Source organism: Pleurodeles waltl, chromosome 4_1, assembly GCF_031143425.1.
Source record: "Pleurodeles waltl isolate 20211129_DDA chromosome 4_1, aPleWal1.hap1.20221129, whole genome shotgun sequence".
Taxonomy (NCBI): Eukaryota; Metazoa; Chordata; class Amphibia; order Caudata; family Salamandridae; genus Pleurodeles; species Pleurodeles waltl.
The window spans coordinates 313,840,374-313,857,323 of NC_090442.1; the positions used below are offsets into that span (position 1 = coordinate 313,840,374).

Genomic DNA, 16,950 nt, shown 5'->3' on the forward strand with positions numbered 1-16,950 from the left:
GGGGCGGCGTCTGAGGGGTCCTGGGCAGAGTGCTGCATGTATGGTGGTCAATGTATGTGCGTTAGGGGATGGGAGGGATATGATGGGCCATGATTATGACAGTCCGGAGGGTACGACTAATCCCTTTTCTGCTGTATTTTTTCTGCAGGTCAGCGCCCATCAGAAAAAGGGTATTTGGCGTGCCGTCACCAAGGAGATGAGGACCCTGGGAGTCTTTGACAGGCAGAGCACCCACTGCCGCCAACGGTGGGAGGACCTGTGCCGCTGGGCAAGGAAGACGGCGGAGGCCCAGCTGGGACTAGCCTCCCAATGAGGAAGGGGTGCCAGTCGTACCCTGACCCCCCCTGATGTTCCGCATCCTGGCGATGGCCTATCTGGAGCTGGATGGGCACTTGAAGGCATCACAACAGCCACAAGGGGGTGAGTACAGATTCTGAATCATGACTTTGCACGTGTTAAGGTTTTACCTGGGTGGGGGATGTGGGCTGTGGGTGCCCCTAGGCCAGGGCGAACTTGGCAGGGTAGGGTCAATGATGGGCAAGCTCAGATGCACTCCAACCCCAATAGTGTTAGTGGGCACATACTACTGTGCAGGGTCCTGTGGGTTTCAGGTGTGCAACTAATGGCGTTGTACCCCATGGGCTGGTGACTAGCATTGTAACTGGTAGTGCATGGCCTAGTGCATAGGGCAGTTCCATGTGAGTTGTATACGACAACGGTAGTGTTGTTGCTGGCATTGACCAAGTGTATCCTCTGTCTCTCTCCCCCTTTTTGTTTTGTCACCCTGTCCTTGTGTGCATTAGCATCATCTGGCGGAGGAGCAGAAGCACCGGTGACGGAGAGAGCTGCATCCCACATGTGCCTGGATGCCAAATCCACAGACGGTGAGGGCACCAGTGGGACGGAGGGTGAGGGGAGCACAATGGAGACAGGAGGGGACACTACCGACAGAGGCGACTCCTCCGATGGAAGCTCCCTGGTTGTGGCAAACACCTCTGTGCCCACCCCAACAAGAGGTACAGCCACCACTCCCCCTACCAGCGCTGCCCTCCCAACAGCCCCTCAGCGCGTTTCCCGTGCCCGCTCACCCAGGAGGGAGGGCATCTCCTTCGCCCAGGCACCTCAGGCCCTGCCCCAGTCAGCCCTGCTGCCCTGAGTGAGGAGGCTATTGACCTCCAGAGATCCCTCACTGCTGGGCAGTCAACCATTCGAGAGGCATTTGCAACAAACAAATGCATACATGGAGGGCATTCACTCTGGCGTGGCGCCCAGCAGTGAGCATTTCAGGCTCTGGCCTCCGCACTGATGGCAACCATTGTCCCTGTCTCCAGCCTCCCCCCTCCAACTTCCTCTACCCAGTCCCAATCCCCCTCAACCCCAACCTATCCCAAGCACACATTCAGACCTGCATTCACCCAAATCAACACACAAAAGTGGCTCAGGCAAACACAAGCACCACACTTCATCTCACAGGCACTCACACAAGCACCATCCCCATGCAGACAAATCAACATCCACTGCCTCCACTGTGTCCCCCTCCTCGTTGTCCACCTCCCTCCCAGTGGCGTCTACACTCACACCTGCGTTCACTACACCCTCATCCACTACCTCCATCACCAGCACGCCTATCACTACACACCCCTTACTGGCAGTCACGACCCCCACACCCATGCACATGTCCCCTGTGTCCTCTCCCACTGTGTTTGTAACCCCTCCTCCCAAAGTACACAAACGCAAGCACACACACACCCAACAGCCATCCACCTCACAACAGCATCCAGCCCATGCACCTGCACCCAAACACAGCAGACTGACACCTCCTACAACCACTCCCCCTACCTCCACTCCCAAACCTTCACCCTCTTCCCACCACAGTGTCCCTAAGAAACTTTTCCTCGTCAACACCGACCTATTCCTACCCCTCCGCCCCCGCCCTTCACCTTGGGCCAGGGTGGCCAGAACCCAGGCCAGCACCTCAGCCACCCAGTCCACGGCCACTGTGGTTTCTGCAGCTGTGAGAGGCTCCAAGGAGGCACCCATCAGCCCAGCCAGTGTGCCAGCACCACCTACCAAGGCCAAGAAGGGTCCGCCACCTGGCAAGGGCAAGAAGGGGACACCAGCCAGCAAGAGGAAGGAGGCACAACCAGCCAGCAAGGGCAAGACAAAGACTCCAGCTGGCAGAAGTAAGGAGGCACCACCATCTGCCAAGAACACCAGCCATGGCACATCAGGCATCGGAGGCTACAGGTGAAGGCCTGGAGGCTACCAACAACACGGGCAGCACAGCCACCTGCACTACCGCCAGCACCGCCACCTGCACTGCCGCCAGCACCGCCGCCAGCACTGACACCAACAGCAGCAGCCCCAGTGGGCAGCCGTCCAAGGCTGCAGGTGAAGGCCTGGAGGCTACCACCAGCACTGCCTGCTCCGCCACATGCACTGCGGCCAGCACCACCACCTGCACCACGGCCAGCACTGCCACCTGCCCGCTGTCACCAGCACCACTGCCAGCAGCAGCAGCCCCAGTGGGTAGCCGTTCGAGGCTGCAGGTGATGAGCTAGAGGCTACCACCACCACTGCCTGCACCACCACCTGCAGCACAACTGGCATCTACTGAGCAGCCGTCACCACCGGAGAGCAGTGTGTAGTGGTGACTACATGGGCTGCAGTGCATCCTGGACCCTGCAACACCTTTCAGTGAGACACACAGGTAAGAGACTGTGACCTTGCACCATCCAGGATGAAGCACACTGGGCACAGGGCCCCCTCCAGAACCAGTGGAAGAAGGCATCCACTCACCCCCTCCTTGCCAGGATGAAGCACACTGGGCACAATGCCCCCTCCAGAAACAGTGGAAGAATGCATCCACTCACCCCCTCCTTGCCAGGATGAAGCACACAGGGCACAATGCCCCCGCCAAAGCCAGTGGAGAAGCTACCCACTAGAGAGACTGTGGCTTTGCACTCCCCAGGACCAAGCAGTGGGCAATCCACCCACTTGAGAGACTGTGGCCTTGCACTCCCCCAGGACCAAGCAGTGGGCAAACCACCCACTTGAGAGACTGTGGCCTTGCACTCCCCAGGAGCAAGCAGTGTGCAAACCACCCACTCGAGAGACTGTGGCTTTGCACTCGACAGGACCAAGCAGTGGGCAAACCACCCACTTGAGACTGTGGCTTTAGCACTCCCCAGGACCAAGCAGTGGGCAAAGCACCCACTTGAGAGACTGTGGCTTTGCACTCCCCAGGACCAAGCAGTGGGCATGGAGCCCCCTCCAGGCCAGTGGCGTTATACCATCTTCCGGCTGAGGTGCCCCCCCATTACCCGTCCCCCTGAGGTGCATGTGTGTTTTCGACCTCATGCCCCTACAGTGTTCTCTCCGTGTTGAGGCAGGGGTCAAGTGTGGCCTTGGCCTATGTGTTTTGGCCCAGTGGGCCACAGACATTTTGGAGTGGGCATTGTCCCTCCTTTTGTATATATTGTACATACTGTTTATTTCTTTATGAACGTATTTCTCAAAATAATTACTAAAATAACACTCACTCCTTTTACTCCATTCCTTTTGTCCTTGCGTTATTCCTGAGGTTTACAGGGTGTATATGTAATTTGTTGCATGTATTTGTGTGTATGGTGTTGGGGGTGAGGGTGGGGGTGGGGGTGTTGCATGTGTGTGTCCCTCTCTTTTTCCTCCCCCCTTCCCTGTGTGCTAGGTGCAGTACTCACCGTGGTCGTTTTCACCGGCGCTCAAGCTCCTGGTGTATGAGAAGGTAGACCAGCATGAGGAAAACCTGCAGTTCGGGCTCCATGGCGTCGTGGTTCTTCCTTGAGTGTCGTGAGGTGAGTCGTTTCCCTTCTGTGTTCTGTTTCCATCGTGCTTTTGATGGCGTTGGTACCGCCCCGGAAAAACTGGCAGATGGGCGTGTTGTAATGCAGTGGGAGGTACATTGTCTTCCGCCTGGCTGTTGGCGGTTACTACTGCAGTGTTTGTTGCTACCGCCGTGGCGGTCGGAGTGTTAAAGGGGCTGTTTGTGTTGGCGGTTTCCACCGTGGTCATGATTCCAATTTCTTTTTATCACCGCTGTTGGCGGTATTACCACCGCTTTATCACCGACCGCCAGGGTTGTAATGAGGTCCTAAGTGTGTACCAGACACAACACCCAATATTTTACTAAGGCCCTCCATCCAGTTTTCTCCAGAGGAGCCTGCTCCCTAGAAAGCCATCAACTAGTGCCATCCCGAAGCACATCACCCAGCAGTAACCCAAGGCGCGGTGACAATGTCCTCCTCTGGTACATATGAGTATGTGCTACCAGCTGCCTATCACCTTGCACATTCATCTGCGTTCAACTGATAAGCACCCCTCTCTGTCTTACACTGTGCTTGAGTTGTATATAATTGCAGGTATGCCCGTATGTTAATCACAGTGCAATTCTGTTAGATTTTGTGAGCTGTGTTAGAGAGGGCAGGTCTAATTTAGGACGATATGTAAAGTATTTATACAGTATCAAAACAGTAATAAAGTCAAAATGCAAAACAATAAAAATCCCAAAATGAATTTTTAAAATACAGTAGAATGTAATAAACAAAATGACACCAAATGACAAAAATCCAATAAAGGGAAACAGAGATATGAATTTTTAAACTTGTAATTAGAAATTGCATTGAAAGCACCAAGTGCCAATGTTAGTCAATGGGAGCAGTACACTGAGACCGAGGCACTATTTCGGCTGACACTATGAATTGTGGGCTGGATACACCAACCAGATTCATCCTGATCGAAAACTTTGCGTTCTAAATTAAGGGCTGAATGTGATGTTGGTGGAATGCACATTCATCTGTAGAATAAATAACTTTGTCACCCTAAGGGAGTACCCGCCTGCCAAATTTTGATATGTCCATCAGCCTAATGGACATTTAATCATTGACAGGAACCGCCATCAAGGTGGTACCTGCAAATGTACTGGAACTCTACTGCCAAACATGATGGAGTCATGCGACAAAGTTTCAAAAGTTTTTTTTATTTTCAAAAACAAACCCCAAAGTAGATTTTGAAAACAATAATTTGAAAAAAAAAAAACAATGCCCACCCTAGCCATCTCCCATGGTGACGGGGACATTTTTACTTTTTCCAGCCCCTTACCACTAGGATTTTTGTGATGTGGCAGGCAGTAAAAACACTGATCTATGTCCGTCCATCTTTACTGTGTGGGCAAACATATAGCTATTTCTCCAACTATGGTCCACCCTTATCTAGATTCAAAGGACAGATCATTATGTTGGCAGTAAGGATACTTGGTCGCTGTTATTAATCTTTCAAGTCCCTTTCCATCATATGTATACACTTCAAAAGACTCCCAGTGTAATAGGCAGAGGCCAACATTAGGGTCCAGTCCAATTCCAGTTGTCGGTGTTTGGCTGAGTACTTCCTGGGAAAAAGCAGCCTCTTGCAGCTTGTTATGGCTCTGTAGCTAAGACAGGAGGTCAACTGACTGACCATTGGCGTCCACTTCTTCATCCTGGGTACAAGGGGAAGCAGGTCCAACCCTTCAGGGATCCTCTATGGGCACAGACAGCAGGTCCAGTCCTTGTTTGATTGCAGGTCCAGTACTGAAAGTGTTCTGAAGTGGATGGATGCCTGGAGGTGCCACATTTATGCCTGCCCCAAGCTAGTGAGTGGGGTGACTCCCAGCCCTCCCAGACCAATAAACTAAGCATCCAAGGGCCAACCCAAACCACTTTTTCAGTAGTTCCTGTTTGCCTTACTGAAAACTGGTGCAAAATACAAACTGTCAGGGCATTTTCATGATGGTGAAAGTCTCTGGCTACATTCAATTTGGACTCTGAGGGCTGGGTGTGAGTGGGTGAAGTATTGTAATCCTAGGGTCCTCCCACATCTAACACTACAATACAATTTGGAGCAGGTACTATACCCACAACAAACCTAGAGACACAAGTCTGGTAGGACGAAAGCAGGGTTCTTCAATAACCAGACAGTGAAAACACATTCTGTTCTCTCCCTTTCATGTGGTTTTCTACACAGGACAGGCATGTGAAGCATTGCCTGCCCCAGTGAAAATAGCTTTTGGTTGCTAGTCACTGTAGGGACTAAATAGATGTCTACATTGAATTTCTACATGCCCTAGTTTTAAATATGATGTACATTGCTACATGGGCTACAAGGCCTACATAAGGGTGACATTAGTATATAAGAAATAGGTTTTTACCTGTCAAAAAGGGTTTAGTTTGACAGGTCACAGTGCACGTTTTGCACTGTTACAGTCAGGTTAGGGTCGTAGGCCTGAAGCCATGTTTGCACTGCCATTATAGTGGATGGCACAATATGTGCTGCAGTCCACTAGTGGCATTAAACTTCCAGTGCCGTGGAACAAATAGCACCATATACTTGGAACTTATAAGCAAGTTAAATATGCCAATAGGAGTATGCCAATTCAACCATGTTTGCAAATTGCACCATATACTTGGAACTTATAAGCAAGCTAAATATGCTAATAGGAGTATGCCAACTCTAAAACTGGGGCAAGGTTAAAGAGCACAGAGTTCTAAAGCAGGCAAAGATATATGGTCTAATCAAAAGAGAAGAATCTGTGCTGACCAAACAGATAAGGCGTATTTCCTACAGATTCCCAATATCTTCCCTTCATGGTTTTGATTGTTGACTCATTAAATAATGCTGGGTTAGTCCACAGCTCTTTGCACCAAATAGGTTACAGGGTACCATGTACATACTCTAAACCGCAGCATTTTCTGAAGATATCAGTGATTATGATTTCTTACAGTGAACTCAAACATATGTTTGCACTGGGATTCTTGTGAAGCATTGCCCAATACCGAATAGAATGTACTAAGATCTTGTCCGCAATGCTTTTCAGGCCCATCTCTAGATGAAGGGTGTTACAAAGTTAAAGCGCAGGAGAGTTTTAAGGAAGCATTGTTTTTATATCAAACTTGTTATCAAGGTCTCAAAGTTCATATTACCACTCATGTCAGAGAATAGTGCCTATGTTCTGGCTCAAACTACATGCTGCTTTCTAACTATGTTAAAATAAAGACAGCTTTGATTCTAATCCAGTACTAAACTTTTCAAACCTACCAACTCTTTCTAGCAATCATTCCACTACAAAGAAGGTGCCCTCTTAAGGCTCAGGGAGACTGGTGGTACTGAATGCCAGTTTTTTGATGTGGCAGTAAATATCAAATCCACTCGATAGGTGCTGCACTGAGATTTCTCTTAAGAAGAGTAGTACCACTCTTGCAGCAAATAGCAGTATGGCTATCTTTTCACATCCTATTTTTGGTATATCTAGTTTTAAGTCAGCTAGGTATGTCACATCTTTGGCACACTCCAGTGTCTACTGAGAATGTTTTTAATGCATTCAACATTTCTTCAATAGCTAAGCATGGCCTTTAGCTACTTATGTAGGCAGAGCAGCATCTCAGTCATCCACTCTGGCATCCCTTGCTTCAGCAGTGCTTGTCACATGAGGCTTCTATTCATGGGACTGGAGGGAAGGGAGTCTCAGACAACAAATGCCAAGCATATAAAAATCTTCTTTACTTATATATTTAATAAGATGCAACCTCTTTGCTGCTCAGTAGTTGTCTAAATTTGCCATGTTCTTTGAATCACTGCTTAGCACATTGTTACTATCCACCTAGTCCTGAATATATTTAGATTAGATCCTAGCATATGTTCTCCTTACGTCATCCAGCAACAAAATAGGATGGTAAATAGCCAGTATCATAGCAGTCTCTTTTTTCATACACAGGGACAAATGTTGCTTCTTTATCAGGATTTGGGTACAAAGCCACTTGTGATGCCTGCATTCAAAACAGTGCATAGTCCTGTGCTTCAGTTTTGGGGGCTGAAGCAGTAAACATTGGAAGCAACATAATCAGCGAACCACAAAATTGATAGGGCACTGGAATCACCACGGAGCACAGAATCAGTCTATGAGACCACAGGACCCCTATAAGGAAAACATCCTGTAGGTCAAGTGATCCCATTATCCCCCACACTGAAACTTCAACGCCACATCTTTTGGGATGTGGCCTCTGGACCCACTTGAAGGCACTGCTGGTATGCTGCCACCATTTCCACTGCTAGACCCTACTTCCAGGACTCTTATGTCCAGCTCTCTCAAACTGAGCTCATGAGCAACCTGTTCACCTCAAAAGCCAGTTTTATCTCCTCGCACGCCTGCTCCAATCTAGCAAGTTCTAGTCTGAATTTTCTCTCCTCCCGCCAGCTCCTCTTGAGACAGGTCCCTGGTGGATACACTGCTCCCATGTCTGGAAACCAATCCTGCTCTTGGCAAACTGTTGGCCTGTTCCCTAGGGGGCTCATCTTCCTCAGGGAATCCAGGATCAGGTCATCCTCCGCCTCAGGAATTTCCTGCTCCTCCTCTGGGATGTTTTTTCCTGCAACCTGGGCCTCTGCCCAGGCTCTCAAAGCCTTCATAAGTTCCACCTTCCTGGTGAAACCCTTTGTAGATACTTGAAAATCCTTACAGAAATCCTTTGCACAGTATACAACTTCAACCTGGTCAGCTCAAAGTCAACTACTGCAGGTGCAGGTACGGCTTCTCCAGAGCGAGACAATGCAGCAGAAAAAATCCAAAAGGCCAATTAGGGAGAATTGAAAAAAGTAAAAAAAAGAGACAAATGCCAATAGGTCAGGCAAAAATAGGAGAACATGACTAAGATGCTGATTGTGACTTTGGTCGTCTTTTCGTAAGACTGTCGAAGCAGGGGGCGCCAAAAGACCGTCAGTGCTTGCGGTCTGAAGACCGCCATATTACGACATAGTGACAATTTCCGGAAGAATTCCGACACCGTTGACTCGGCCAATGTCGTAATAGAGGCGGTTTCCACCACCTGCACCGCCACACCAACAGGACTCTGCCCGCCTTATTACGACCTGTGATACAGTGCAGCGTTTTCTGCACAGCGGTGCGGTGCCAGAGGTGGGAAGTGCAGGGACCCATCCCCTCCTGGACAGCCACCTCGCCAAGGCAGATAAGTTAATCGTCCGAAGGGGGAGAGGGAGGGTGTTGTGTGAATGTGAGTGGTTTCTGCGTGTGTGCATGAATGCCGGGGGTGGCGATAAGTGTGTGTATGTGTAAGTGCGTGTATGCCGACGGGGTGGGGATTGTGTGTGTATGTTTGTGTGAATGCGGGTGGGGGGTGTATGAGTGCGTGCATGCGAGTGGATATGTATGTTAGAGTGCATGTGTGTGAGTGAATGGGTGTATTTGAGTGAGTGTTTGGGTGCAAGAGTGTGGGGGAGTTTGTAAGTGAATGCATGGGTGAGTGGGGGTGCATGAATGTAGGTGTGTGGTCGTGTGAGGGTTTGTCTGCCGGTGACAGGAATGGAGATTCTTGTCGCCGGGTGCATGACCGCCAGCATTTTCGTGGCGGTGCGACCACCACGAAAATCCTGGCGGTCTGCAGAGTCGTAATGTCGATGGCTGTAATGCGTCTACCGCCGGGCAGGAGGTGCTCACCTCCGTCCCGGCGGTCTCACAGCCCTGGCAGTACGGGTGGCGGTTTGGCTTTGGCCAAACTGCCAAAGTTGTAATATGGCAGTCTTTACCACCGGACCGCGGAAGTATGTCCGTCACTGCGAGTCTGATGAACGAGGGCCTAAGTCTGCAGTTGCAGTGTACACTGAAAAGGCGCTCAGCCCATGGCACTCGGGCAATGCTGCAGACACCGTAAGGGAGGCAGGTGAAGTCGCTACATTCCTCTGGCTTCAGACTGGTGCAGGGAGAGTCAGTCGACTAGCCCATGGGGACACTCTGGAGCTGCTTGTTGGTTCTTATTACAGAGCAAAAGTCAGCAGGCAACAGGGCAGCACAACACAGCAGGTCAGTAGTTCCTGGAAAAAGTCAGTCATATCACAGTGGCAATCATCCTGGCACATCAGCCTTCACTGCAGCAGAGCTCCTTCTTAGTCCAGTAGTGTACTAATCTAGTGGGTCAAGAGGCCCAGTACTTATACCAGAAAGTGCCTTTGATGTGGGGGATTAGTACAAAGAATTATTGTGAAGTGCATAGGTCCCCCTTTCAGGTCAGCCTAGGCCAGTGGGAGGTAATCAGCCTCTGTGTGTGGTGTCCGATCACTACTCTTTGAGATGTGAGTGGGAGCCCTTCCCAACCTTATCCCCAAGAAGACCCACCAGTATGCAGATGAATGCAGATGTAGCTGAATATCCTGTGTTGTGGGTGTCTGAAGTGAACTTTCACCTTGCCCAAGCCAGACGTATATTGGAGATAGGCTGAAGGCACACAGGGCAGAGAGTGCAGAGAAATGTCCACTTTCTAAAAGTTGCATTTCTGAGACAGTAATAATAACTCCAACTTTATCAGTAAAAATTGATTATTATCACCATTACAATGGTACTAAACATGATGCAGCTACTCCTCTCATACCAGGAATTACTACTTAAAGATATTATAAGGAATTCCCAATGCGGGCCTAGGGAAGGAGCAGGCCTCACAGTGATGAAAAAGGACTTTAGGTGTTTTTTATTACCAGTACATGAAAGGTTTAAAGGTACATGTCGTGCCTTTTGCTTACATGGCACCCTGCCCTCGGGGCTACTTAGGGTCTACCTCAGCTGTGACTTTTATGTAAGATAAGGGGAATTGTAAGGCATGGCAAAAGGTTTTCAATGCCAAGTTGGGGTGGCAGTAAAACTGCACACAGGCTCTGCAGTATCAGGCCTGAGACAGGTTTACAGGGCTACATAAGTGGATGGCACAATCAGTGCTGCAGCCCCACTAGTAACATTCAGTTTACAGGCCCTAGACATATGGCACACCACTGTACAAGGGACTTACATGTAAATTAAAGATACCAATTGTGGATACACCAGTGTTACCATATTTAAGGACGAAGCACATGCACTTTAGCAGTACTTAGCAGTAGTAAGGTGCTCAGAGTCCAAAGGCCATCAAAAAGATACAGGGAGGTAAAGGCAAAAAAGTCTCAGTAAGACCACTCTAAGGATGCCAGGTCTAGCAACGCCTGGTTAGTAAGATTAAATCATTCAATATTTTATCAATTAATGGTCTTTCTACTAGCCTATTTTCTTATCTGCTTGGTTGGTTCTGATGCTCACTGTATGCTTGTTTATGCACACACACACTATCTGTTGTAGGGGCTGCAATTATCATTTTGCTTGAAGAAACAAGCCCAATGAAACAATGATTCTGCACTTCATCCCGAAGCTGTGCTTTAATGTTTTTGTCACTTTAACGTTGTTTTATATTAAATACTGTTACCATATGAGTATGGTGCATTTATGTGCAGGGCTTTATAGGTCCAAGAATCGAAAACAAACTCAACATGATGAATTCACAACATAAACTCAGTACAGTACACTACTGGGGTGTTTCATATACAAGATATCCCGAAACAGTATGAACAGATCATTAATTTACAGTGCTGTGAAGCGTACGGTGTTAATCTAAATCATATACAGTGATTCATTTAGCTTGCACAACCCCTGACAAGGCATTGAAGCACTTTCCTGACGAGGCATTGACCCGCTTTTTCGGCGAGTAGCACGTTACTCCAGAACCCAATAGTAGTTAGTAGGTTAGGTCAGTTTTTTAAAATGTCTTTCTTTAGTTGAGTTATGCTTTTGCTCTTAATTTCTTTGTGAGGGCGAATAACATCAATAAAAACACAATATATGGTGTTAGAAATGTTCAATTTTTAGTTCAGTCTCTCTGTACACGTCATCGTAATTACAAAGCATACAAATCACAGCGCAAGATTTCTACTCTCTGCAGTTACATTTGACTTGAATTACCCATGTATGTACTTCTTTGTGTTTAAAGTTGGGTAGTAATATATCCGTATATACTGACCTTTGACACACTTAAACACAAGTTCAGCTCTCTTCAGGCACCAGGGGATTGTCATTTCCTACAAAGTAACAAACCAGACTGTTAAAACTGGTAGAAAAGCGTGAAAACGAAAGTTAAACCACATCATCGCTGAACAAATATGAAGGCCAATATCTGTAAAGTCCTGAAGTCTTTGATTTTATAACCAAGATGGAAATCAAAGACTGAAAAACCGGGAAGTAAAATTAAATTTTTAATATCACTACAGTGAGTTGCAGGAGAAGTACTTTCTAGCAAATCCGGAGGTTAAAAATAATTTAAATTAATAAAAAAACACTAGGATCTGCTACAAACGATCTTGGTTGTAATTTGACTTTTCTGAAATCAAAATTCACAGAGAGTTTTACACTTGCTGTGCTTTTACGATTTAAAACGTGAGACCAGAGTTACTGACATCTAGTATTTTTAGTGCAAATACAAACTAATAGCAGAGCTGCACTTGACATCAGTGTAGCGTCTGCCACAGCCTGAGCACATGCCAATGACTACGCCACACACAGAGCTGTAAATTACACATCTTTATTCTTCTGCATGTACCTGTGAACTCCAACATTCTAAATCAAGCTTTCATTACATTCTCTTCTAGTGATTGTGTCACACTCATAGTGAGTCCTGGGGGTAAGTCTAAATCATGCAAGACACTGCAATCACGACTATCCTTACAACCACTGGAAAACAAGAAGTGTACCTTCCATAATGCATAAAACTGATTTCATGGCAAATCTGATTAACCTCACCCTTATTCTCCATCCTTTACAACACGCTGGGAACCCTTCTTTCTGCAGCAAAGCAAGCCAAAAACTCTTCATTATCAAAATGAAATCCTGTGTGTTTAAACAGTGAAAGGGCCTCCCTAGTGCCCCTCCACTGACCAGGGGCTTTTTAAATGTTTTAGATGAAATGCTTTGTCCAGGTTTAATGAAACTCACAAGCCCAGAGGGTTGTTGGAAAAGACCGCTTTATGACTTGGACCTGCCAGTAAGGATAATGAAAAACTGCTGCTCAGCTGCATAGTTCCTTGTCCACTGCACATCATATACCAGGCGCTGAAATGGGACATTGTCTAAACTGCAGTAGGTGATCGTGCACTGGCAGATGTGAAACATAAGGTTACTCACTTCAGCTTTTCGTTTCAGCCCTGAAAAAGAAGCATAGCTCGTGGCGAAACACGTTTTGGCTGATGGTTGCCAAAGCGGGCTCAAGGTTATAAAAGCTGAAGTCAGCTAAGAAAGAAACCAATTAGAAATGATGTTTATGAATTAATATAATAGCATGTTGTGTTATTTGTGTCTGTCTATTACGTAATCTGATAAGGATACTGGAAAAAAATGAAATTAAAGACTTCAAATAAAGGAAAATATGAACTCAAAAGCATATTATTTATTACTTTGAGTGCCCGACAAATATTATTTACTGTGTTTTGAACATATGTAATAGTGTGTAGTTGCCTGCAACACCTGTAACTGAAACCTGATTACTCATATCCCGCATTTAAACAATCAGGAATAAGGCAGCACCACAAAGAAATCTTATAGGTTTTTTGGTTACATTGGGAACAAATGTTCATGGTTTTCTAAAGGAAATTCCTTTTGCAACTAATTTTCCCAACCGGTTACATAATTATGTTTCAGAAGGTATGATCAACTTCCATGGGCCTGTAGGGAGTGGGTACGTGAAAGACCATTTGCAGGTCTGGCTTCAGGCCAAGATCTTAGATGTTAGCAAAATTATGTTTTACCAGCAATCTCTCTTCATCCATTGGTCTATTGTTGTCATTTACTTAACTCCAGTATGCCTCATTAACCCTCATTCTGAAAATCAGTATCCACCAGAAAGAGGGCTATGAGGGTAAGTAATTTGTTCTTCAGAAGGATTCTTCTAACTTCAGACTCCCCACCTTTTGAATAGATACCAAAGCAGTACCCCACAAGGTAGTAGGTCTATGGAACTACTCAGACCAAAATTCCCACAGTATGGAACAAGCAAAAATCCCATACCTACGGACCTGACTGTCAAGACAGTAGTGCTTCATAATGTGCTCAATGATGCCTAAATATCAACCTGACAGATATCCAGGAGTAGCAGGCTTGACTTGAGTGGGATGGACCCATACCCCTTCACAAGACTGCTCCTTAGCTAGTGCCTGGCATATGTTTATGCAAAGGACTATCTATCTAGAAGAGATGGTTCTTTTCTACACTACTGTGCCTTTCTTTGCCCTTTAGCAACCCATAAAGAGGGGATTGTCCACCCGGTGGTCTCCGGTACAATCAAGGGAAAAACTGGAGGGATCCAACCAATGCAATCTCTTCTCTTCTCCTTTTTGAAGGATGAGGAGGGGCAAACAATAACAGAAGAATGATGATCTGCCCAACATGGAAAAACGTTGCTACTTTTGGTAAAAATACAGCTGGAGTTCTAAACACCAGTTTGACTGGAACAAATGATGTATAAGGTGGCTTAATTGAGAGTGTCAGCAGCTTACTTATGTGACAAGCTGACAGTACTGTTTCAGGGTCAGAAGGTGTAGTGCAATATTGAGCTTAGGCTCAAAGGAGGTGCACTTTAAAAAAACGTGGAAACCAAATTCAAGTCTCACTCTGGCATCACAAAGGGCTTTGGCAGGAAAATATATTGAAAAACTTTAGGAAATCTTAAAATGTGATGCAAACAAAGGCAAAAAAAACAAACCCCCGAAAGAGTTGGTAAGAAGCCTTTAACAGAGCCCAGAGCAAGTCATCAATGGGCAAAAGATAAAAACAACAACTAAGTATTGGCCAATAATGGGCCCATCTGGCAGTTGCGGCACCAATCCACAAACTTGCCTGAGAGCCTTGTGTACACAGACTTGTAGAAAAGCATCTAGCTGCCAAGATAACGTCAACAACCTCAGGAGGGAGAGCAAATGGAATCAAATGCTGCATTCAATCTTCATACATGGAGGTACAGGTTGTGCAATTCCAGATGCAAAACTCCTCTCTGATGAAATGACAGAAGATCTTCCTGAAGGGGCAGCAGATGGACTGGAGGGTGAATGCTCATGTATCAAAGTTCCAAATACTGTACTCTCTTGGCCAAATTTGAAGCCACTCAGATAACTTTGGTCTGGAGCCCCTTCAGATGGAAGGCATGTCTGAGAGAGAGTCATCTTGGGAACTTAAGCACACAAAAGGACTGACACTGCTCATTCTCTGTGGTGGTGAAGAGATCGAGGCAGGGTTCTACACATTGCTGCAAGACACTTTGCACCACCCACCTCAGGGTGTAACTGCTATTTTATCTGCCCAGGTGGTTTGTGACCAGTGAAATGCTCTGACAATTCAGCCAGTTCCTGAGGTATAGCCCCTCCTGGCACATTTCCCAAGACTCTACCCCTCACTGACTGTTGCACTACTACATGGCTGTGGTGTGATTCATGAAAACCTGTACAGGCCTTCATTTGATGGTTGGCAGGAAGACCTTCAATGGCAAGTAGATCACCTTCAAATACAACAGACTGATGTGGAGGTAGGTTTCTGCCAGACAGCAGAGTCCTCTGATCACCCTGGCAGCTATGGGTCGGGTAGGGAGATAGGTCTGCCGCTGGCCCAGCTGCACTCAAGCAGCCACTACTGCAGACTATTTGCAGTCCCCTCAGACACCTGGATGGCATTTGACATGTTCCCTTACTGCTGCAACCACTGGAACTTTAGCTCCTAATACAGAGCCTTAATGTGCCATCTGGCATGTATGATTAGCAGGATGATGGAGGTCAACAGCCCCAGTAGTCTCAGAGTCATCCTCACTGATATCACTGATATGCAGGACAGAGGCTGAAACAGCAGGATCACAGCCCAAATGCCCTGGACTCTCCACTGTGGGGGAAAGGCACAAACCTACACTGTGCCCAGGATCGTTATGATAAACATGGGTGTCTGGGAATAGCTTAGGTGTGACTTCGGTACATTGATAGTGAGCTCTAGCGATGTTTGAAAGTTCATAGTTGTCTGGAGGGGGTCTATGACTGCCTGGTGTGAGCCTGCCTTCAACAGCCAGTCATCGAGGTACAGGAAGACTGAAACACCAAATCACTGATGTTTGTCCTGTGACCTCTGCTATCACGTTTATGAATACCTGAGGGGCACTATTGAGGCTAAAATGGAACTGAAACTGAAAATGCTCCTGGCCCACTATGAACCACAGATAACGCCTGTGGGCCTCCAGGAAAGAACTATGGAAAGAGGCATCCTGTAGGTCCAAAACTACGTCCAATTTCCAGGGCAGACAGTACCTGAGCTAGTACCTGAACTAGCATAAGCATCTTGAATTTGTCCTTCCACACAGAGGTGAGGATATAAAATAGGATCAAGGCATCAATCTTTTTTCGGCACAAATAAGTAGCAGGATTAACACCCAGATCCTGTTTGAGAGGCCCAAACTCAATGGCCCCTTTGCCAAAAGTGTCTGCACTTCCTGCTGCATAATGGACATGTCGTCCTCTGTCAGCCACGCTGATGTGAGTAGAAGGTGCGGCTGGGTAGAAAGGAATGGGGGGAAGTAGCCCCCTCGTACAAGTTAGACACCCATTGGTCAGAAGTAAAGTCTTGCCACCCCTGGAGAAAATGGCGGATCCTGCCTCCTGCAGTGTGACAGTATGCGGCAAAGACACACTAAAGTCGTTTTGATTTTGTGGTTGCAAGAGATGTGGGCGGCTGAGCTGTGCATTGTCCATGATTTGCTAAATGTTGCTATTGGTAGGCACAGTGTCAACATCAAAAGGGCTTGCTGTGTTGGCAGCAGTGGTCTGACGCTAATATGCCAAACTCCTGGCAAAACCCGGAGATGGGCAAAATTGCTGTGGAAGCTGTCCGGCAGGTGTGTCAGCTGTGGCACAACTTTTTCTGAATCCTTCTATGGCTGAACCCACCTTCTCACCAAAGAGGTGAGAACCACTGAATATCAATCAAAGGTGCCTGGACATCCCCTGAGAAGCCTGTAGATCTCACCCAAGCGTTACAATGAAGCAACAGCCTTG

At 47.1% G+C, this 16,950-nt stretch overlaps 1 protein-coding gene across 2 annotated transcripts in view; it reads right to left on the bottom strand.

Annotated features, from left to right (window-relative positions):
- The window catches only part of FERRY3 (FERRY endosomal RAB5 effector complex subunit 3), a 318,703-nt gene that overhangs the window by 40,122 nt on the left and 261,631 nt on the right, over positions 1 to 16,950 (bottom strand). For both annotated transcript variants that reach the window (XM_069228412.1, XM_069228411.1), the window contains exon 12: positions 11,898 to 11,955. In XM_069228412.1, the coding sequence (XP_069084513.1) occupies positions 11,898 to 11,955 (58 nt within the window). The remainder of the gene's footprint in view (positions 1 to 11,897; positions 11,956 to 16,950) is intronic.